We start from the raw sequence: 24,492 nt of genomic DNA on the forward strand, positions 1-24,492 counted from the left end.
CCAGCTATTTACTTTCTGCAGAAATGGCTGGCCAGCCATTCACTTTTTGCAAAAATGGCCGGCCAGCTCCCAGGGATGGCTGGCAAGGCTGCAGTGTGTCTCCTCGGCCCTGTTTTGCTCTTCGAAGGAGAACTCCAAGCATTTCCATGCAACAGGAGAGTCGAAGGCCTTCATTTCGGATGCGTTCCGATGCCCAGATCGTCAGAAGTACACTTTGTTATTGTTGAGTTTTGCTTATCGAGTTGTTGCATTTTGCTTATCGAGTTGTTTGTCGAGCGGACGTGTTTATGTTTTTGAGTCATTGCTCTCTGTTTAAGCAATTTTTGTTAAAGTTTTGTTTGTTTGCGTTGTTGTATTTTGCTTATCGAGTTGTAAACTTGCTAAAGATTTTGTTATATCTTAGTAAGTTGAGTTGTTTAGTTTGTTGCGTCGGTTCACTACCTGACTTGGTGATTACACAATGCGCATTACCATTCATTTTCATTCTTATGCGAAATAAATTGATGCGATACGATGCTAAAAGTATAAACACCTTTCCAAAAGCTATTTCATTTCATCATGCTTTACAACAAACAAAGGTACAAGTTTTACAAAAATAAAATTGCCTAACAATATGCAAAGTGCTACAAACTACTAGTAAAAAGAAAAATAAAGCAGGAAATAGCAGCATCAAAATCCTCGGGAGCGGGAGCGAGAAGCACGCCTAGTCCTCTTTTGCGGGACAACCTCCACACCATCATCAGAATCGGAGCTGTCATCCTCAGGATCCTCCTCAGCCTCGCCTCTGTTCCCCGAGCCAAAACCGGAGCCTCCCTCCTCAACAGATGTCTCGAACTGACGGTCGGTAGCCTCCCCCTCCTCATCCTCCTCATCAGGCTCCACCTCTACAACATGAGCCCTACGTCTGCGGACAGGCCCTCCTCGAGCTCCCTGATAAGGCCTAGATGGCCCGGCTCCCCGGGAAGGCCGAGATGACCCCGCCCCCTGAAAAGGCTCAGATGGCCCAGCTCCCCAATGAGGCCCAGGTGGCCTGGCCTGCGGCTGACCGGACCATGTAGGCATCTGGAAACAAAGAGTTCAATTCAAATACATCGGTCCAAACATGTACATCGGATACAGATATAAGCAAAGGCTACATAAAGTGGGTGCATGTAAATACAGTGTACAAGTGGGGTGTGTCAGATGTGCTCTACACAAATAGTTTATCAATGCAGTAGAAATCAGCATGTCATCAGAAGTATGATAAATGCCAGGAAAACTGAAAGGTACCTGAATGCCCGCAACGGACAACTGTGCCTCCCTGCGCAGGACCATGCCCTCGAGTGTGGCCACTAGTCCAACCATCTCCTCTATGTACCCTCGCGATGGCTGCAAAAATGAGCTCATAATCATCAGTGAACAGAAGGGTGTCTAAACATCTGAATGATGAATGAAAAGTGGAGCATACCGGCGGTGAGTCCGGATCAATGGCGTATCGATCACTGGGCATCAGAGGCTCTAGTGGAATCGGAATCGGAGAGCTAGCCCCGTACTGCCACGCCATCAACTCAGTGGGCATATCTGGCCATCCGACATGAGGATGAATCGACGGAGCCGGAGGAGCTGGTCTACTCCCCCCTCTAGATGTGCCAGCCCGGCTAGAAGAAGGGATGTCTGTAGCTCGAGCCCGAGCCTGATCCGAGGATGGCATACCGGCAGGTCTCATCATCGGAATACGAGCTTCTGTCAATGGAGGCATCAAATATATGTGACGATAGGTGGCGTAGTCCCCCTCCGCAACATATAGCAAAGCATCGCTGCCCAGCATGGCGCCGACTACCTCTGAGTAAGAGAGCCCGTCAGCGGTCCGCATACTAGCTGGAGGTACTGCGGGAACATCCTGAGAAAGATACCCCCGTGCCTGGCGCAGAAAGCGCTCCCCCAGGAACCAGACCCTGCCCACCGGCCCTTCGAGCAGGACCCTGTACTGGGAGATGCCTAACGCTCCGGTATACTGAAGTCGGGGATCATCACCTAGAGGCGCCCAAGGCTGCCATGTAATCTGCGGATGATAAATGCATAAACTAATCAGAAGTCGAGAATATGTAGAGCAAATCAAAGATGAAAATGACAAGAACTGTAAGTTCTAAAGTACCTCTGAGTGTCGCACAGTGTCGAAGTACTGTCGCAGGCGAACGAGGGTCTCTCGAGGCCTCGACTGGTGCGGACCCTCGAATATCAACGAATATGGGGTCACGGGAATCCCTACCACCTCCAGCTCAGGGGCTAATGATGGAAAGTATACATACGCCCATAGCTGGGAAAAGCAGTGCAGAATGTAAGTACGAGATGCTGAGAGCAAAATAGAGATTGTAAAAGTGCACTGTGTGTGCAATGTACAAGTATTGAGAAGCAGAAATGTAAATCAAGGAGACAGAAAATACCTCCCAGGCTCTCCAGTAGCCGCCAAGCAAATCGCCCCGCCCGCGGGAGGTCGCGCTCATGTAAAAATAAAGGGTAGCCAGGCCGGCGCCACCCCAATCATATCTATGGACCTGTGATAGGTCGACTAGAGCGCTCAGCAAATATAGCCCAATGGTGTTCCCTCTGTCGGCGAACAGGGTAGTTCCGAAGAGGAACATCAGGAAACCACGGGCGTACTGCTCCGTCTCTTCGGGGCTCTCAGGCACCATCTCTGCCCGCCGAAAATGGGAAGAGAACCAAGTATACCGGACTCTCCCTGAGACCCTATCAACAGGTAGGCGAGCCCCAAGCAGATACATCCAGGCGGCCTCCCACTCACCCATATCCTCGTCGTAAGGGATGGGCCAACCTCCGACGTCAAGGCCGGTCAATACAGCAAAGTCGAAAGGGGTCATGGTCATGTCCCCAGTAGCAGAGAAATGAAAGGAATTGGTGGTGTCCCACCATCTCTCTACTAGGGCTGCCATCAGTGTCCTCCTGGCAGGACAACGTGACAACCCGGTACAGAAGGGTCCAAATCCCGCCAAATCTACCAAGTCTCTGACGCCCTCCGGGAGCTCAGCATACCAATCCCGCGCCATGGTAGAACCATACCCCTCCACACTACGGGAGCAAGCCTGCATTCAGAATGAATACATATGTCAATAATGAGGTGAAATGGGCTGTATGCCAATGAGATGAAATGGACTGTGTGCCAATGAAAGAAGTGGGCTGTGTGCCAATGAGATGAAGTGGGCTGTGTACCGATGAAGTAAAAATAAGCTACATGCAAATACTATCTACCTGGGCTGCGTGTTCAGAAAATTTGGAATTTGGGCTGCGTGTTCAACTTTCAGTTAATTTGTGGGCTGCGTGTTCACTATCTACCTGGGCTGCGTGTTCAACTTTCAGTTAATTTGTGGGCTGCGTGTTCACTATCTATCTGGGCTGCGTGTTCAGAAAATTCGGAATTTGGGCTGCGTGTTCAACTTTCAGTTAATTTGTGGGCTGCGTGTTCACTATCTATCTGGGCTGCGTGTTCAGAAAATTTGGAATTTGGGCTGCGTGTTCAATTTTCAGTTAATTTGTGGGCTGCGTGTTCACTATCTATCTGGGCTGCGTGTTCAGAAAATTTGGAATTTGGGCTGCGTGTTCAATTTTCAGTTAATTTGTGGGCTGCATGTTCACTATCTATCTGGGCTGCGTGTTCAGAAAATTCGGAATTTGGGCTGCGTGTTCAATTTTCAGTTAATTTGTGGGCTGCGTGTTCACTATCTACCTGGGCTGCGTGTTCAGAAAATTTGGAATTTGGGCTGCGTGTTCAACTTTCAGTTAATTTGTGGGCTGCGTGTTCACTATCTATCTGGGCTGCGTGTTCATAAAATTTGGAATTTGGGCTGCGTGTTCAACTTTCAGTTAATTTGTGGGCTGCGTGTTCACTATCTACCTGGGCTGCGTGTTCAGAAAATTTGGAATTTGGGCTGCGTGTTCAACTTTCAGTTAATTTGTGGGCTGCGTGTTCACTATCTACCTGGGCTGCGTGTTCAGAAAATTTGGAATTTGGGCTGCGTGTTCAATTTTCAGTTAATTTGTGGGCTGCGTGTTCACTATCTATCTGGGCTGCGTGTTCAGAAAATTTGGAATTTGGGCTGCGTGTTCAACTTTCAGTTAATTTGTGGGCTGCGTGTTCACTATCTACCTGGGCTGCGTGTTCAGAAAATTTGGAATTTGGGCTGCGTGTTCAACTTTCAGTTAATTTGTGGGCTGCGTGTTCACTATCTATCTGGGCTGCGTGTTCAGAAAATTTGGAATTTGGGCTGCGTGTTCAATTTTCAGTTAATTTGTGGGCTGCATGTTCACTATCTATCTGGGCTGCGTGTTCAGAAAATTCGGAATTTGGGCTGCGTGTTCACTATCTATCTGGGCTGCGTGTTCAGAAAATTTGGAATTTGGGCTGCGTGTTCAATTTTCAGTTAATTTGTGGGCTGCGTGTTCACTATCTATCTGGGCTGCGTGTTCAGAAAATTTGGAATTTGGGCTGCGTGTTCAATTTTCAGTTAATTTGTGGGCTGCATGTTCACTATCTATCTGGGCTGCGTGTTCAGAAAATTCGGAATTTGGGCTGCGTGTTCAACTTTCAGTTAATTTGTGGGCTGCGTGTTCACTATTTATCTGGGCTGCGTGTTTAGAAAATTTAAAGTGTGGGCTGTGTGTTCACTTTCAAATTCGGGCGGTGTGTTCGTAATTAATTAATGAGCCGAGTTTTCAGAAATTCGAATGTTGAAGCTACATGTTCAAGATGTGAGCAAAAGTACTATGTCCTAAGCTAAACAACATGTTCAGGCATGGCAAAGGTGCGAAATGAAAAATACAGAAGATGAGGAAAATACCTCTCGGGCATCGTGAGAGAGATGCTGCTCCGGCTCTCTGAGAAGCAGATCCATGGGTGCTCTCTCGTCAAAACTGGTAAAGTGACGGAAAACGGCGCGCGGGAGGACGTGCGCTGCCGGACGGTACCTCTCGGGAATGAAAGGGCGAGTCCTCGGAGGTAGAGTCATAGGATCGAAATCGTCCCCGGCACCTAGAAAACCTCCACCGTGAGGAGAATTGCCCGCCATTTTCAAGAATCTGTAAAAGGGGAGCAAAAATGAGCAAAATGAGCAAAAATTGGAAAAAGTCAACAAAAGTCAACTCTCGGGAAATAAAAAGTCAACAAAAGTCAACTCCCGGAAAATCTTCCAAATATTAAAGATGAACTTACCTCAAGTGGTGAAAATACAAAAAGAAGCTCCGAAGTCGGAATTTAATCGCTCCAAAATGTTTAAAACTGAGTGTTTTTTTGCGAAAACAATTTGCGCGGGGGGTTGGAAAACGCGCGTGAAACTCAAAACTGGAGAGAAAAGCTTTGAAAGAGGCAAGAAATGAAGTGAGGTTCGGCTGCCATTTATAGGCTTCAAGCTTTGGATGAAAAGGCATGCAAAAAGGAGGGAAAAGGACCAAAATGCCCCTGGGAAAAGGGCATGGCCGGCCGGCCTTTATTTCTAGCTGGCCAGCCATCTGCTTTTTGCAGAAATGGCCGGCCAGCCATCTACTTTTGTGGAAACCGGTTGGACACCTCCCCTTGGGAAGACACACGGCCGGCCATGTTCCCTACATGCTCACCTAGCTCTCTGCAAATTTTGAGGAAGATCGGAGTTCCCGGGACCTGAAAAAGTTCAAGAAAAGTGCACTTCCGGTCGCGAAATAGCTCCGTCGGGACTTCGGTTTCAAGTTTTGACATGTGTCTCATCATCATTCATCGAAATCAAAGTGTATCCTTTTTGAATGAGTTGTAACCCTTCAGGGAAGCATACCGGAGGCCGTGGTCGAGTCGCCTTCGCCAAAACGCGCATTTCCGTACTCGTTGTTTCATAACAAATGAACACCCTGTTTCATGCTCGTTTTATACTATCATGCACATTATCTTGCATTCTCATAGGCATACTCGCATTGTCATGTACATTTCTTGATATTTGTATACCTCTGTGTTTGAGCGTGCGTTGTCGCGCATATTCCGTTCTTGCATTGCGATGCATTTATTCACCGGCACTGCGCGTGTCGAACTTTCGAAATCACACTAAATATATGTTGTTAGCATATTGTGCTTGTTGCAAATTCTCTCTTTTACAGGCACGATATTGTATGTACGGTTCAATTGAGGCTGATGCGACCGGACGAATCGCGCAGGTATCGTATCTTCTCCGTGTGAGACGTGGCGGGGATTGAATAATCCTCCGCATTCTTAACTGCATGAAATATAGTTTTTGCTTTGCATTCTTGCTTAAAACTGTTGCATCTATTTGCGAATACTTGCTTCATTACAGCTTGCTGCATTTGCATGATCATTGGGTTACCCTCGGCTTCTTGCATATCATTTGCATTTTGCCCCCTGCCTGCGGGCACATCTCTGTTTACCCTGTATGTTTGTCTAAGTCTTCGGCCTTGTCAAAAATGGGTCGTCTCTGGGCTTTGACATTCACTCCCGTCACTTATGACTTCCGAGTTCTGTCAAAGAGGGGCAACTGTAGACACCCCATTTTTGACCGACCTTGAGACTCAGACGTCACCAGTTGAGCACTCGGTGATGTTGCATAACGTGCTTGTTCAGAAGTTTCAGAGTCGCGGCTGCGAGCCCTGCCTCCGGACTTCCGAACCCTCTTCTGTGCCTTGTCTCGGTTTGCGAACCAGACTCGGTTTTCTCTGTTTCTTTTCTTGAGGGGAGGGAGAGGTCCCGTAGACCATCTCTCAATGTCCGTAGGCTACATTTGGTGGCCGTAGGCCATTTTTCCCATTTCGGAGTCCGGTTCCCGGTTTTCGGAGCCGTCAGGCCGTGTGCCTCGGTTCGGGACCGCTTAACCATCTCCTATTGCTCTGATTTTTGGCATACATCTTATTTCATCCCTTTTGAGGGACACTGGGGGCTGAGAAACCCACTTCGTGGCCGAATGCCACTTTCGGTGCTTAACAGCCCATTTTCGGGACCCCGAACTGCGTGTTTTGGCTCCGGAACATTCGTTTTGCAACGGTTTTCGCTCATTTTTGGCAGGTACCTCTGTTTTATCACAGGGAAGGTCACTGAAGGGTGGGAGGCCAGCAATTGTTGCAGCAGCCAGTTATCTCTCCTCCCGAGCCTCCCGGCGCCCGTTTTTCCAACTTCCGGGCTAATGTTGAACACCCTAGGGGTAGTGTTGTCAACTTTCAACCACATATCTGTGATCTACACATCTGGGAGGCCACTAAAAGTTGGTGGCCGGCCATTAAGGTCACCTGACCCTTTTGACCCCTTTCTTCCGGGCTAATGTTGAACCCCTTGGACCTTTTTTCTCGAACTTTCAACCACATATCTGTGATCTACACATCTGGGAGGCCACTAAAAGTTCATGGCCGGCCATTAAGGTCACTTGACCCTTTTGAACCCCTCTTTCCGAGCCATTGTTGAACCCCTTGGACCCACTTTCTTGCAATTTTAACTACATGGTTGTGTTGTGCACACATAGGGGCACCTCCCCAATACCTGGCCGGCCAGAAAATGTGCTTGACCCTTTTGACCCCTAGCCGGCCGGCTAGGGGGTGTGGCCGGCCGGCCACCTCCAACAAAAGTGAGAGGCCGGCCAGCTTCCTTGCACTGTACCCTTTCCAGCTGTGGGGCAATATCCCCCAGATATTTTCTATATCCGGGGGATATTTTGGGAGAGAGTTATGCTCTCCAATTCACCCCCCTTTTACACCCCTTTCTTGCCCATATAACCAGCTGAGGGTCTTCTTCTTGAGGGTTGGAAAAATTCCTCTCCAAGCACAAACCCTAAACTCCATTGTCTTCTTCTTCAATTCTTCAAAAAACCCTAAGTCCATAACCTTCATTCCTTCTACACCACCAAGCTCTACCACCACCATCTCGTTTCCAGCAGCAAGGAGGGATTCTTGAAGGCTAAAGAAGCTGCAAATCCATCCAAGAAGCAACAAAAGCTCGGATCTTCAAGGGTAAGTTACACTTTGATCCTTTTGACCCTTTTCCTTGATCTATTTCTAAGCCTCATTTCTTTTTGGTTTCAAGCTTCGGCCCTAACTGAAAAGGGCCATATTTTGAGCTCATCTTCACTTCTCATTAAGGGCTCAACCCTGTTTGAGCCCTCCATAATACACTTGCTTCATTGATCATCTTGTATGTCATAGTTTTGCATGCTGTTTTTGACCTATGAGCAATTTATTTTCGAGCATGTGGTAAACTGATATGAGGCTTATTTTGAGTCCCTCTTCAACATTGGAGAAGGGCTCAACATTGTTTGGTGTCTCCATGTGGCACTTGTAGTTCAATCCCTTATTTGGCCTCATTTTTGCATGAGTTGATAGCCCTATTTGCTTCTGTTTTTGGACCTTGGTCCGAACTTAAAGTGGTCTTATTTTGGCCTATACTTCATGTTTCATTCACACTTTTTTTCTGTTTGGTGATTATTTTGTATACTTCATGTTTTAGCACCTTTTGAGCTTCATTTTACATCACATTTTTAGCATATTTGTATACTGATTTTGAGACTGTCATATACTGTAAATGTTCATATTTTTGGTCCATCTTCAGTGTTGTAGAAGGAAATTTTTCAGTTTGAGTTTTGCTTATACCACTTGCTTCATTACCTCTCTTTTGGACCCTATTCTTGCATGCTATGTTTCCCTTATCTATGCTTGCTGTTTGGCCATGTTTATAACTGTAAAAGTGCATATTTTGGGACTGTCTAGCTTCTGTCTTTGCATTGCATGTCCATATTGTGCATGTTTAGCATAGCTATAGGCCATTTCGGGTGCCTAATGTTGCATTTCGGGACATTTTCTTGCATTTGGCATCATTTCGCCACATTTCGGGACTGTTTTCCCCACATTTTGTTGCTGAAATTCTGTTAGTATGCTTGCATATCATTTTTGCCATGTTTCATTGCATTCTGCCATTGCCTCGGTTTGCGTGCCCGTGTGCACGCATTCCGAAGCACTCCTTTTTTTTATCCGCCGGCATCCGATGTGAGTGTGGCTGAGGCTCACTCATGTTGGTATAAGTCCATTCGTCATTTCCATGTCATTTCATTGCATTCTATCATCGCCTCGGTTTGCGTGCCCGCGTGCACGTATTTCGAGACACATATCATCGCCTCGGTTTGCGTGCCCGCGTGCACGTATTTCGAGACACATATCATCACCTCGGTTTGCGTGCCCGCGTGCACGTATTTCGAGACACATATCATCACCTCAGTTTGCGTGCCCGCGTGCACGTATTTCGAGACACTTATCATCACCTCGGTTTGCGTGCCCGCGTGCACGTATTTCGAGACACATATCATCGCCTCGGTTTGCGTGCCCGCGTGCACGTATTTCGAGACACATATCATCGCCTCGGTTTGCGTGCCCGCGTGCACGTATTTCGAGACACATATCATCGCCTCAGTTTGCGTGCCCGCGTGCACGTATTTCGAGACACTTATCATCGCCTCGGTTTGCGTGCCCGCGTGTACGTATTTCGAGACACATATCATCGCCTCGGTTTGCGTGCCCGTGTGCACGTATTTCGAGACACATATCATCGCCTCGGTTTGCGTGCCCGCGTGCACGTATTTCGAGACACATATCATCGCCTCGGTTTGCGTGCCCGCGTTCACGTATTTCGAGACACATATCATCGCCTCGGTTTGCGTGCCCGCGTGCACGTATTTCGAGACACATATCATCGCCTCGGCTTGCGTGCCCGCGTGCACGTATTTCGAGACACTTATCTTTGCCTTGGTTTGCGTGCCCGCGTGCACGTATTTCGAGACACATATCATTGCCTCGGTTTACGTGCCCGCGTGCACGTATTTCGAGACACATCTCATTCGCATTGCACATACCGCCGCCTCGGTTTGCGTGCCCGTGTGCACGCACTTCGAGGCACCTCATTTCATAGCATTCTGTGTATGTTAGGATTATATCTTAGTTGCATTTCATGCATATCATGCATATTACATCGTGTCCGGAATAGGAGTTAGCCCGGGCACGGGAAACGAGGTACATTTCGTACTCCGAGTGACGGAATGTGTCTCAATTCCCCAGTCACCGACACTCCGGATTATCCATGATGGAGTTAGGTTTTAGCTATAGTTTCATGTGCATTCATCCTATATCGAGTTGTGCATTTCGACTCCTCGGCCATCATGCCTTGGTATGCGTGATTGGTGGCACGAGGATCGAGACTTGCATATATCTGTGCAAATACATTGCTATGCCCCTTTCCTGCTCTCTGTTGCAGCAAAATGGAGAATCAGCGACTTTTTGGACTTGGCACGCATTTCAAGAACAGGTGTAAACAGAGGCTAATTGGGGCATTCCGGTGGATTTCCGCGCAAGACAATCCGGACATGCATCATCCATCAGAAGCAAGGCAGTCCCTGGCTTGCATGCCAGTTTTATTTGCTTTCATAGCTAATTTATTAATCAGAATTTTGTAATATTTCGGACTGTAATATTCTTTTATTCGGGACTGTAATATTTGGACTGTATATTTATTTGGACCCTCTGCATGAGGGCACAATTGTAATAAGTGTGGGTGAGTGTGATGTATGTCTTCCAACCCCACGTCTTTCTCCCTTTTATTTATCCGCTTATGATGGTTAGATTAGGGCATATTTAAATTAGCATACAGTATGACAGCATGTTCGCATCATTCATCTGTGTTACATGCACCGGGCTCGGCGCACCATACTAACTGCATCGTTTTCAATTCCAAGTTGAATACATGGTAAATGTAGCATTTCATACACCATCTTAGAATAGCCGAGCCTGCTATAGTTGCATTTTGCATGTGTTGCATTAGGCATTTCTGTATACTTAGGATCATGCATGATTTCTAATATAGTTTCTGTTTTGGCTTGGAGTACCCGGTAAGTTTTATGCTTTAGCATCCTTGCATGCGTGTGAGTGCTGCCATGAATAGCATGTTCACCATGAGGCTATATGCTTACATGATTTAACTGCCTGAATGCCTGTGGGTGAAGGTCGGGTTATCTGAATTGGAATAAATCATCAAATGTTTTAAGCCTACCTGCGGGTAGCAAACCGTTTTCAAAAACAAACAAGAAGTGTTTTGTTCCAATCCAGGCGACCTGGTCTATATTTATATGCTGTGCGCATCACATAGTAACCTAGGCTAATAAACCGGAATAAGGACATACAAAGTTTTCAAAAATTGATATCATGGTTAGTAGAGGCCGGTCTATGACCGGGCGAGCGGGGGTGCTCACGAAGTGACCTTCCCCAATCGTACCCAAGTTCCCGAGCCGAGGTAACTTTGGTGATGACGGACACGTGGCCTTTTGGCACCGAGTCAGGGTTTCCTAAATTTCCCAAAACAAAATATTTAGGTGGCGACTCTGTATCTGGCAAAGCAGTCCATGTTTGGCACTTCTTTCAAAAATCAGTTTTCCTAAAATGATTTGCCAGACTTGGACTCTTTGGTTCAGACTTAGAACCGTGACTGCAAAAGCCAAGTCCGAGCTGCAGCTGAGGTCCCCCACGGCCCTGCTACAGTAAGTAGGCTAAAATGCGGATTTCAATGAATTGTCTCAATTCAAGTAATCCAACCTTCACCCACAGGCATTCAGGCAGTTAATCACATAAGCAGTTAGCCTCATGGCAAGCATGCTAACATGGCAATATTAACACACATGCAGTATGCTAAAGCGTAAACACCCACAGTGTACTCTGAGCCAAAACAAAGAACTAGTTAGAAATCAATGGATGATCCTAGTTCATGTTAAAATGGCTAATGCAACACATGCAAAAATGCAATTAAGATAAGCTCGGCTATCTAGAATGTCATGTGAAATGCAACTTGATAACATGCTGTTAAACACGTATTTAAGTAATGTATTGAAAGTACAATGCAGTTAGTATGATGCGCTGAGCCCGGTGCATGCAATACAGATGAATGGATGCACGCATGCAAGCATAAAGTATGCTAAATGAAATATGCCCTAAAACTAACCATCATAAGCGGTTAAGTAAAAGGGAGAAAGAAATGGAGATTGGAAGACATGTATCACACACGCGCACGCTTATTACAATAATGTACCCTCTCGAGGGAGGGACCGAATAAGAAGCTAACTAGCTAATTTAAGCTAATTAAACTAATTATTACAAAACAAATTAATTAACTAATCCTAGTTAACTAATTATTACAGAACAAATTGAATAGCTAATGTATTAACTATTAAAGGTACAGACCAAAGCAACACCTAGCTATCTAAGCATGGCAGCTAAGAAAAGCAATAAATCAAGAGCTTCAGAGGTAGAGAAATGCATGCATGTCCGGTCCCCTCGTTCGGAAATCCAATGCGATGCTCCGATTTACCTCTGTTTTCATTTGTTTTCAGAAACTTGCACCAAGCTCCAAAAAGATGAAAATCCACCTTGGGAATCCAATGGGAGGGTGGCCGACCACTTTTGGTCTCTCCAGACCCTTGCCGACCACTTTTTGTTGTTGAAAACCAAGAAAAGTGGTCGGCCAGCTACTTTTTCTGGCTGGCCGACCAGTTGTTGCTGTCAGACCCTAGTTTTCTACAACAGAGAGCAAGAAAGGGCATGGCAATGTATTTTCAAGATATGTATGCACAACCACCCTCCCTATCATGTCATGAACTCAAGGGAGTGTAGGTTCTCGACCCTCGGGTCACCAATCACGCATTTCAATGCATGATGGCCGAGAGGCGAAGTTGCACAATTCAATATGAAAATGAATGCACAAGTAGACACATAAAGCCTAAATCTCTTTCATGTATGATCAAAAGCGTCGGCGACTGGGAATTAAGGCACGTTTCATCACTTTAAGTATGAAACGTCCCTCGTTTCCTGTGTTTGGACTAACACCTATTCCAAACACAATGCAAGCAAGCATGGCATACACAATGCGAATAAACTACATGGCATACTCAATGCAATGTGACATGATTAACTTAACAAAGCTAATGGCATGTTAACAATGCTAATGCGTGCATGCACAATGCAATGCTACAAGGACAAATTAGCAATGTTAGGGACATGCACATTGTAACAAGCCCGCGGGGGACCTCGCTACAGCTTGGACTCGACTTTCGTAGTCACGGTTCTAAGTCTGAACCAAAGAGTCCAAATCCGGAAAATCTTTTTAAGAAAACAGATTTTTTGAAAGAAGTGCCAAACATGGACTGCTTTGCTAGATACAGAGTCGCCACCTAAATATTTTATTTTGGGAAATTTAGGAAACCCTGACTCGGTGCCAAAAGGCCGCGTGTCCGTCATCACCAAAGTTGCCTCGGCTCGGGAACTTGGGTACGATTGGGGAAGGTCACTTCGTGAGCACCCCCGCTCGCCCGATCAAAGATCGGCCTTTACTAACCATGATACCTATTTTTGAAAACATTGTGAGTTCTTATTCCGGTTATTAGCCTAGGTTACTATGTGATGCACACAGCATACAAGTATAGACTGAATCACCTGAATTGGAACAAAACATTTCATGTTCGCTTTTTTGAAAATGGTTTGCTACCCGCAGGTAGGCTTGAAACATTTGATGATTTATTCCAATTTAAGTAACCCAACCTTCACCCACAGGCATTCAGGCAGTTATATCACATAAACATATAGCCTCATGGTAAGCATGCTATTCATGGCAGTCACTCACACGCATGCAAGGATGCTAAAGCATAAAGCTTACCGGGTACTCCAAGCCAAAATAGAAACTTCATTAGAAATCATGCATGATCCTAACTATACAGAAATGCCTAATGCAACACATGCAAAATGCAATTATAGCAGGCTCGGCTATTCTAAGATGGCTTATGAAATGCTGCAACTATCATGTATTCAATTTAGAATTGAAAAATACAATGCAGTTTGTCTGATGCGCCGAGCCCGATGCATGCAATACAGATGAATGATGCAAACATGCTGTCATACTGTATGCTAATTGAAATATGCCCTAATCTAACCATCATAAGCAGATAAATAAAAGGGAAAAAGACGTGGGGTTGGAAGACGTACATCGCACTCACGCACACTTATTACAGTTATGCCCTCACTCGGAGGGTCCGAATAAATATACAGTCTGAATATTACAGTCCCGAATAAAAGAATATTACAGTCCAAAATATTACAAAATCCTAATTAATTAACAAATTAACTAAGAAAATAAATAAAACTGGCATGCAAGCCAGGGACTGCCTTGCTTCTGATGGATGATGCATGTCTGGGTTGTCTTGCGCGGAAATCCATCGGAATGCCCCAATTAGCCTTTGTTTACACCTGTTCTTGAAATGCGTGCCAAGCCCCAAAAAGTTGCTGATTCTTCGTTTTGCTGCAACAGAGAGCAGGAAAGGGGCATAGCAATGTATTTGCACAGATATATGCATGTCTCGATCCTCGTGCCACCAATCACGCATACCGAGGCATGATGGCCGAGGAGTCGAAATGCACAACTCAATATAGAATGAATGCACATGAAACTACAGCTAAAACCTAACTCAATCATGGATAATCCGGAGTGTTGGTGACTGGGGAATTGAGACACATTCCGTCACTCGGAGTACGAAATGTACCTCGTTTCCCGTGCCCGGGCCAACTCCTATTCCGAACACTATGTAATATGCACGACATGCAACTAAGATGCAATCCTAACATACACCATGCTATGAAAGTGAGATGCCTAGAAATGCGTGCACACGGGCACGCAAACCGAGAAAATAACAGAATGCAATCTAAGATACAACCTAGTATGCACTATGCTATGAAAGTGAGATGCCTTGAAATGCGTGCACACGGGCACGCAAACCGAGGCGATGGCATATGCAATGCAAATGACATGAGAATGTGATATGGGCTTATACCAACATGAGTAAGCCTCAGCCACACTCACATAGGATGCCGACGGATAAAAATGAAGTGCCTTGAAATGCGTGCACACGGGCACGCAAACCGAGGCGATGGCAGAGTGCGAAGCAAAGACATGAAAACATGATATGGGCTTATACCAACATGAGTGAGCCTCAGCCACACTCACATAGGATGCCGGCGGATGAAAATGAAGTGCCTCAAAATGCGTGCATACGGGCACGCAAACCGAGACAATGGTATATGCAATGCGAATGACATGGAAACATGATATGGGCTTATACCAACATGAGTAAGCCTCAGCCACACTCACATAGGATGCCGGCGGATGAAAATGAAGTGCCTCGAAATGCGTGCACACGGGCACGCAAACCGAGACAATGGTATATGCAATGCGAATGACATGAAAACATGATATGGGCTTATACTAACATGAGTAAGCCTTAGCCACACTCACATAGGATGCCGATGGATGAAAAATGAAGTGCCTCGAAATACGTGCACATGGGCACGCAAACCGAGGCAATGGTATATGCAATGCGAATGACATGGAAACATGATATGGGCTTATACCAACATGAGTAAGCCTCAGCCACACTCACATAGGATGCCGATGGATGAAAAATGAAGTGCCTCGAAATGCGTGCACACGGGCACGCAAACCGAGACAATGGCAGAATGCGATGTAATGACATGGAAACATGATATGGGCTTATACCAACATGAGTAAGCCTCAGCCACACTCACATAGGATGCCGATGGATGAAAAATGAAGTGCCTCGAAATGCGTGCACACGGGTACGCAAACCGAGACAATGGTATATGCAATGCGAATGACACGGAAACATGATATGGGCTTATACCAACATGAGTAAGCCTCAGCCACACTCACATAGGATGCCGATGGATGAAAAATGAAGTGCCTCGAAATGCGTGCACACGGGCACACAAATCGAGACAATGGTATATGCAATGCGAATGACATGGAAACATGATATGGGCTTATACCAACATGAGTAAGCCTCAGCCACACTCACATAGGATGCCGATGGATGAAAAATGAAGTGCCTCGAAATGCGTGCACACAGGCACGCAAACCGAGGCAATGGCAGAATGCGATGTAATGACATGGAAACATGATATGGGCTTATACCAACATGAGTAAGCCTCAGCCACACTCACATAGGATGCCGATGGATGAAAAATGAAGTGTCTCGAAATGCGTGCACACGGGCACGCAAACTGAAGCAATGGCAGAATGCGATGTAATGACATAGAAATGGAAAGCAATCATTCTAATAGAATTTCAGCAATGAAATAAGGGGGAAAACAGTCCCGAAATGAGGCGAAATGACACCAAAAGTACGGAATCGTCCCGAAATGCGAATTTAGGCACCCGAAATGGCCTATAGCTATGCCAAACATGCACAATATGGACATGTAATGCAAAGACAGAAGCTAGGCAGTCCCAAAAAAGGCACTTTCACAGTTATAAACATGGCTAAACAGCAAGCATAGGTATGGCAAAAATAGCGTGCAAGAATAGGGGCCAAGAGAGGGGTAATGAAGCAAGTGATATAAGAAAAATCCAAACTGAAAAATTTCATTCTACAACATTGAAGAGGGACCAAAAATATGAATGTTTACAGTATATGGCAAGCCTCGAATCAATATACAAACATGCTAAAAAAAAGGCACAAGATTGAGGCTCAAAAGGTGCTATAACATGAAGTATACAAAATAATCACCAAACAGAAAAAGAATGTTAATGAAACATGGAGTATAGGCCAAAATAAGACTATTCCCAGAACTGTAAAATGGCCAAAAACAAAAGCATGATAGGCTAACTAAACATGCAAGAATGGGGAATAAAAGAGGGATATAACATGAAGTGGCATATGGAGGTCCCAAACCATGAAAGGACCTAAATAAAACATGAAGAATGGACCAAAATAAGCACTTTTTCAGAATTGTAAAATGGCCAAAAACAAGAGCATGGTAGGCTGCCATTGCATGCAAAAATGGGACCAAAAGGGGAGTATAAAGGTAAGTATAACATGGAAGTCCCAAATGGTGTTGAGCCCTTCTTCAATGTTGAAGAGGGGCTCAAAATAAGCCTAATATCAGTTTACAACATGCTCAAGAACAGATTACTCATGGGCCAAAAATAGCATGCAAGATTATGACATATAAGAGGATCAATGAAGCAAGTGTATCATGGAGGACTCAAACAGGGTTGAGCCCTTAATGAAGAATGAAAATGAGCTCAAAAGAAGGCCACTTTCAGTTAGGGCCGGAGCTTGAAACAAAAAGCATGTGGGGCTTACAAATGGATCAAGAAAAAGGGTCAAAGAGGAGAAATGTCACTCACCCTTGAAGACTAAAGCTTTTGTTGCTTCTTGGATCAATTTGCAGCTCCTTTAGCCTTTGAGAAGCCTTCCTTGTTGCTGGAAATGAAGTGGTGATGGTAGAGCTTGGTGGTGTAGAAGAAATGGTGATTAGGGACTTGGAAGTTTTCAAGGAAATGAGAGGGATAAAGATGGATTTGTGTATGGAAGCTTGAAGACAAATTTTTCTAACCCTTGAATGTGATATAGCTTGCTTGTTATAAGGGCCAAAAAGGGGGTGTAAAGGTGGGGGAAAAGGAGGGCAACTTTCCCCCACAAAATATCCCCCGGATAAAGATATTTTCTGGGGGATAAAGCCCTACAGCTGTAAAGTGAACAGTGCAAGGAACTCGGCCGGCCAGCCACTTTTGCTGCAGGTGGCCGGCCGGCCACACCACCTAGCCGGCCGGCTAGGGGTCAAAAGGGTCAATCTGATTTAGTGGCCGGCCACCAACTGATGGTGTCCTCCTATCTGTGTACAACACAACCCTGTGGTTAAAAGTCCAAGAAAGTGGGTCCAAGGGGTTCAACATTAGCTCGGAAAGAGGGGTTCAAAAGGGTCAGGTGGAATTACTGGCCGGCCACCAACTTTTAGGGTCCTCTCATGTGTGTACATCACAAATATGTGGTTCAAAGTTCAAGAAAATGGGCCCAAGGTGTTCAACATTAGCCCGGAAGGAGGGGGTCAAAAGGGTCAAGTAACATTAATGGCCGGCCACCAACTTTTAGGGTCCTCCCATGTGTGTACATCACAAATATGTGGTTCAAAGTTCGAGAAAATGGGCCCAAGGTGTTCAACATTAGCCCGGAAGTGTGAAAAACGGGCGCCGGAGGGCGTCGGAGGATGTATAACTGGTTGCTGCAACAATTACTGGCCTCCCACCCTTCAGTGACCTTCCTAGTGATAAAACAGAGGTACCTGCCAAAAATGAACGAAAACCGTTGCGAAACGAAAGTTCGGGGGTCAAAACGCGCAGTTCGGGGTCCCGAAAATGGGCTGTTAAGCACCGAAAGTGGCGTTTGGCCACGAAGTGGGTTTCTCAGACCCCAGTGTCCCTCAAAAGGGAGAAAATAAGGAGTATGCAAAAAATTAGAGCAAACAGAGATGGTTAGGCGGTCCCGAACCGAGGCACACGGCCAACGGTCCCGAAAAACCGGAAACCGGACTCCGAAATGGGCAAAATGGCCTACGACCACAAAATGTAGCCTACGGACATTGAGAGATGGTCTACGGGACCTCTCTCTTCCCTCAGGAAAAGAAACCACGAAAAACGAGCCTGGTTCGCAAACCGAGGCTAGGTACAAAAGAGGGTTCGGAAGTCCGGAGGCAGGGCTCACGGCCGCGACTCTGAAACTTCTAAACAAGCACATTATGCAACATCACCAAGAGCTCAATCGGTGACGTCTGAGTCTTAAGGTCGGTCAAAAATGGGGTGTCTACAGTTGCCCCTCTTTGACAGAACTCGAAAGTCATAAGTGACGGGAGTGAATGTCAAAGCCCAGAGACGACCCATTTTTGACAAGGCCGAAGACTTAGACAAACAGGCAAGATAAACAAAGATGTGCCCGCAGGCAGGGGGCGAAATGCAAAGCGACATACAAGAAGCCAGACATAACTCGATGATCATGCAAATGCAGCAAGCTGTAATGAAGCAAGTATTCGCAAATAGATGCAACAGTTTTAAGCAAGAATGCAAAGCAACAACTACATTTCATGCAGTTAAGAATGCGGAGGATTATTCAATCCCCGCCACATCTCACACGGAGAAGATACAATACCTGTGCGATTCGTCTGGTCGCACCAGCCTCAATTGAACCGTACATACAATATCGTGCCTGCAAAAGAGAGAAATTGCAACAAGTACAGTATGCTATATATCCAATGTGATTCTGGAAGTTTGACACACGCAGTGCCGGCAAGTGAATGCATCGCAATGCAAGAGTGGAACATGCGTGACAACGCATGCCCAAGTATAGAGATATGCCAATATCAAGAAATGTGCACGTTAATGCAGGTATGCTCATGAGAATGCAAGATAATGCGACACGAGCATGAATCAGGGTGCCCGTTTGTCATGAAACAACGAGTACGGAAACGCGTGTTTCGGCGAAGGTAACTCAATTACGGCCTCCGACCCACTTCCTGGAAGGGCTACAACTCATTCAAAAAGGATACACTTTGATTTCGATGAATGATGATGAGACATATGTCAGAACTTGAAGCTGAAGTCCCGACGGAGCAATTTCGCGACCGGAAGTGTACTTTTCTTGAACTTTTTCAGGTCCCGGGAACTCCGATCTTCCTCAAAATTTGCAGAGAGCTAGGTGGGCATGTGGGGGATATGGCCGACCGTTTATCTTCCCAAGGGGAGGTGGCCAACCGGTTTTCCATAAAGCAAATAGCTGGTCGGCCAGTTTTCCAAAAAGCAGATAGCTGGCCGGCTAGAAAAGAGGGCCGGCCGGCCATATGCCCAAATTCGGGGGCATTTTGGTATTTTCACCTCCTTTTTGATGCTCATTCAATCCAAGACTTGGGGCCTATATATTGTAGCCGAGATTTCTTCCTTTCTTGCCTCCTACAGCACTTTCTTCTCCAGATCTGAGTTCCACACGCGTTTTCCAACGCCCCGTGCAAATTGTCTTCGCAAAAATATTCGGTTTCAAGCACTTTGAAGCGATTAAATTTCGGTTTCGGAGCTTCTTTTCGCATTTTCGCCACTTGAGGTAAGTTTGTCTCAACATTTGGAAGATTTTCTCGGGAGTTGACTTTTGTTGACTTTTTTATTTCCCGAGAGTTGACTTTTGTTGACTTTTTCCAATTTCGGCTCATTTTGCTCATTTTTGCTCCCTTTGCAGATCTTCTGAAAATGGCGGGTAATTCTCCCCACGGCGGAGGTTTTCCAGGTGCCGGAGATGATTTTGATCCCATGACCCTACCCCCGAGGACCCGACCTTTTATTCCCGGGAGGTACAACCCGCCAGCACATGTCCTTCCGTGTGCCGTCTTCCGTCACTTCACTAGCTTTGACGAGCGAGCACCCGGGGATCTGCTTCTCCGAGAGCCGGAGCATCACCTCTCTCATGAGGCCCGAGAGGTATTTACTTCATTTTCTGTATTTTTCGTACATTTCGCACCTTTGCCATGCTTGAACACGCAGTTTAGCTTATGACATAGTACTTTGCTTGCATCCTGAACATGTAGTTTCAACAGTCGAATTTCTGAACACTCGGCTCATTAATTAATTGCGAACACACAGCCCACATTAGAACACATGGCTCAAACGCTGATTTGTCGAACACACAGCCCGAATTCGAAAGTGAACACACAGCCCACACTTTACATTTTCTAAACACACAGCCCAGATTAGAATAGTGAACACGCAGCCCACACTGATAGAAAGTTGAACACGCAGCCCAAACTTCAAATTTTCTGAACACGCAGCCCAGATTAAATAGTGAACACGCAGCCCACACTGATAGAAAGTTGAACACGCAGCCCAAACGTCAAATTTTCTGAACACGCAGCCCAGATTAAATAGTGAACACGCAGCCCAAACTTCAAATTTTTTGAACACGCAGCCCAGATTAAATAGTGAACACGCAGCCCACACTGATTGAAAGTTGAACACGCAGCCCAAACTTCAAATTTTCTGAACACGCAGCCCAAATTAAATAGTGAACGCGCAGCCCACACTGATAGAAAGTTGAACACGCAGCCCAAACTTCAAATTTTCTGAACACGCAGCCCAGATTAAATAGTGAACGCGCAGCCCACACTGATTGAAAGTTGAACACGCAGCCCAAACTTCAAATTTTCTGAACACGCAGCCCAGATTAAATAGTGAACACGCAGCCCACACTGATAGAAAGTTGAACACCCAGCCCAAACTTTAAATTTTCTGAACACGCAGCCCAGATTAAATAGTGAACACGCAGCCCACACTGATAGAAAGTTGAACACGCAGCCCAAACTTCAAATTTTCTGAACACGCAGCCCAGATTAAATAGTGAACACGCAGCCCACACTGATAGAAAGTTGAACACACAGCCCAAACTTCAAATTTTCTGAACACGCAGCCCAGATTAGAATTTGCATGTAGCTTATTTCACTTCATCGGCATACAGCCCAGTTCATTCCATTGGCACGTAGTCCAGTTCATCTCATTGGCACACAGCCCAGTTCATTTTATTGGCACACAGCCCATTTTATCTCATTGGCACACAGCCCATTTCATCTCATTGTTGACACATGTATTTATTCTGAATGCAGGTTGGTTCCCGCAGTGTGCGGGGGTATGGTTCCACCATCGCGCGGGACTGGTACGCTGAGCTCCTGGAGGGTGTCCGAGACTTAGTAGACTTGGCAGGGTTCGGGCCCTTCTGCGTCGGGTTGTCACGTTGTCCTGCCAGGAGGACACTGATGGCAGCCTTGGTAGAGAGATGGTGGGACACCACCAACTCCTTTCATTTCTCTGCTACCGGGGACATGACCATGACGCCTCTAGACTTCGCTGTGTTGACTGGCTTAGACATAGGAGGTTGGTCCATCCCCTATGATGAGGATATGAGAGAGTGAGAGGCCGCTTGGATGTATTTATTGGGGGCTCGCCCGCCTGTTGACAGGGTTTCTGGGAGAGTCCGACACACTTGGTTCTCTTCCCACTTCCGGCGGGCGGAGATGGTGCCCGAGACTCCCGAGGAGACGGAGCAGTATGCCCGTGGTTTCCTTATGTTCCTCTTCGGGACTACCCTGTTCGCCGATAGAGGGAACACAGTTGGGTTATATCTGCTGAGCGCTCTGGTTGACCTATCACAGGTCAGTAGATTTGACTGGGGGGGCGCCGGCCTGGCTACCCTTTATTTTTATATGAGCGCGACCTCCCGTGGGCGGGGCGATTTACTTGGCGGCTACTGGAGAGCCTGGGAGGTACTTTTCTGTCCTCTTGATTTACATTTCCGCTCTTCATTACTTGTACATTGCACACACAGCGCACTTTTACAGTCTGTATTTTGCTCTCAGCATTTCGTACTCACATTCTGCGCTGCTTTTCTCAACTATGGGTCTATGTATACTTCCCAGCATTAGCCCCAGAGCTGGAGGTGGCAGGGGTTCTCATGACCCCATATTCACTGGTGTTCGAGGGCCCGCACCGGCCGAGACCTCGAGAGACCCTCCTTTACCTGCGACAGTACTTTGACACTGTGCGACATTCAGAGGTACCTCAGAACTTTCAGTTCCTTTCATTTTCATCTTTGATTTGCTCTGTATATTCTCGATTTCTGATTGGTTTATGCATTTATCATCCGTAGATCACATGGCAGCCCTGGGTGTCGTTGGGTGATGGTCTCCGACTTCAGTATACCGGAGGGTCAGACATCTCCCAGTATAGGGTCCTGCTTGAAGGGCCGGTTGGCAGGGCATGGTTCCTGGGGGAACGCTTTCTGCGTCAGGTGTGGGGGTATCTTTCTCAGGATCCTCTCGCGGTACCCCCAGTCAGTATGCGGACTGCTGACAGGCTCTCTTACTCGGAGGTAGTCGGCGCCATGCTGGGTAGTGACGCTTTACTATATATTGAGGAGGGGGACTACGCCACTTACCGTCACATATATTTGATGCCTCCATTGACGAGAGCTCGTATCCCGATGATGAGGCCTGCCGGTATGTCATCCTCGGGCCAGGCTCGGGCTCGGGCTGCAGACGCCCCTTCTACTAGCAGGGCTGGTACAACTAGAGGTGGGAGTAGACCGGTTCCTCCGATTCCGTCGACTTATCCTCATCCTGGATGGCCAGATATGCCGACTGAGTTGATGGCGTGGCAGTATGGGGCTATCTCTCCGACCCCGATCCCGCTAGAGCCTCCGATGCCTAGTGATCGATATGCCATTGATCCTGACTCACCGCTGGTATGCTCCACTGTTTTTCATTCATCATTCAGATGTTTAGACATTCTTTTGTTCACTGATGATTGTGAACTCATTTTTACAGCCACCGCGAGGGTACATGGAGGAGGTGGTTGGACTGGTGGCCACACTCGAGGGCATGGTCCTGCGTAGGGAGGCACAGTTGTCTGTCGCGGGCATTCAGGTACCCTTCAATTTTCTGGCATTTATCATACTTCTGATGACATGCTGATTTCTACTGCATCGATAGACTACTTGTGTAGAGCACATCTGACACACACCCCACTTGTACACTGTATTTACATGCACCCACTTCACGTAGCCTTTGCTTGTATCTGCATCTGATGTATATATTTGGACTGATGTATTTGAATTGAACTCTTTGTTTTCAGATGCCTTCATGGTCTGGTCAGCCGCAGGCCAGGCCATCTGGGCCTCCTTGGGGAGCTGGGCCATCTGGGCCTTTTCAGGGAGTTGGGTCACCCGGGCCTTTTCAGGGGGCGGGGCCATCCCGGCCTTCCCGAGGAGCCGGGCCATCTAGGCCTTTTCGAGGAGCTCGAGGAGGGCCTGTCCGCAGACGCAGGGCTCACGTTGTAGAGGTGGAGCCTGATGAGGAGGAGGAGGATGATGATGAGGAGGAGGAGGCTACCGACCGTCAGTCAGAGACATCTGCTGAGGAGGGGGGCTCCGGTTTTGGTTCGGGGAACAGAGGTGAGGCTGAGGGGGATCCTGAGGATGACAGCTCCGACCCAGATGATGATGATGGTGCAGAGGTTGTCCCGCAGAAGAGGATGAGGAGTGCTTCTCGTTCCCGCTCCCAAGGACATTGATGCTGTTATTTCCTGCTTTATTTTTCTTTTACTAGTAGTTTGTAGCACTTTGCACATTGTTAGGCAGTTTTATATTTGTAAAACTTGTACCTTTGTTTGTTGTAAAGCATGATGGAATGAAATAGCTTTCGAAAAGGTGTTTGTATTTTAAACTTTTAGCATCGTATCGCATCAATTTATTTCGCACAAAAATGAAATTGAATGGGAATGTGCATTGTGTAATCACCAAGTCAGGTAGTGAACCGACGCAACAAACTAAGCAACTCAACCTACTAAGATATAACAGAACCTTAGGAAGTTTACAACTCGATAAGCAATATGCAACAACGTTGACAACGCAAATAAACAAGACTTTAAACAAAGATTGTTTAAACAGAGAACAATGACTCAAAAACACGAAACACGTCCGCTCGATAAACAACTCGATAAGCAAAACAACAACTCGATAATCAAAACTACAACTCGATAATCAAAACTCAGCAATAACAGAGTGTACTTCGGACGATCTGGGC

The 24,492-nt window shown here is 46.4% G+C and overlaps 1 protein-coding gene across 1 annotated transcript; it reads right to left on the minus strand.

The window, feature by feature from the left end:
• Positions 1-669: 669 nt before the first annotated feature.
• Positions 670-1,927, minus strand: LOC145818978 (uncharacterized). Its single transcript, XM_082912952.1, has 4 exons — positions 1,448-1,927; positions 1,270-1,368; positions 883-1,062; positions 670-726 (listed from the first exon to the last, which is right to left on the minus strand). The coding sequence occupies exons 1-4, from the start codon at positions 1,850-1,852 to the stop codon at positions 670-672; spliced, it is 741 nt and encodes a 246-aa protein (XP_082769078.1). The 5' UTR covers positions 1,853-1,927.
• Positions 1,928-24,492: the final 22,565 nt, after the last annotated feature.

Source organism: Camellia sinensis, chromosome 2 (assembly GCF_055761805.1).
Source record: "Camellia sinensis isolate YWXY chromosome 2, ASM5576180v1, whole genome shotgun sequence".
NCBI classification, from domain to species: domain Eukaryota; kingdom Viridiplantae; phylum Streptophyta; class Magnoliopsida; order Ericales; family Theaceae; genus Camellia; species Camellia sinensis.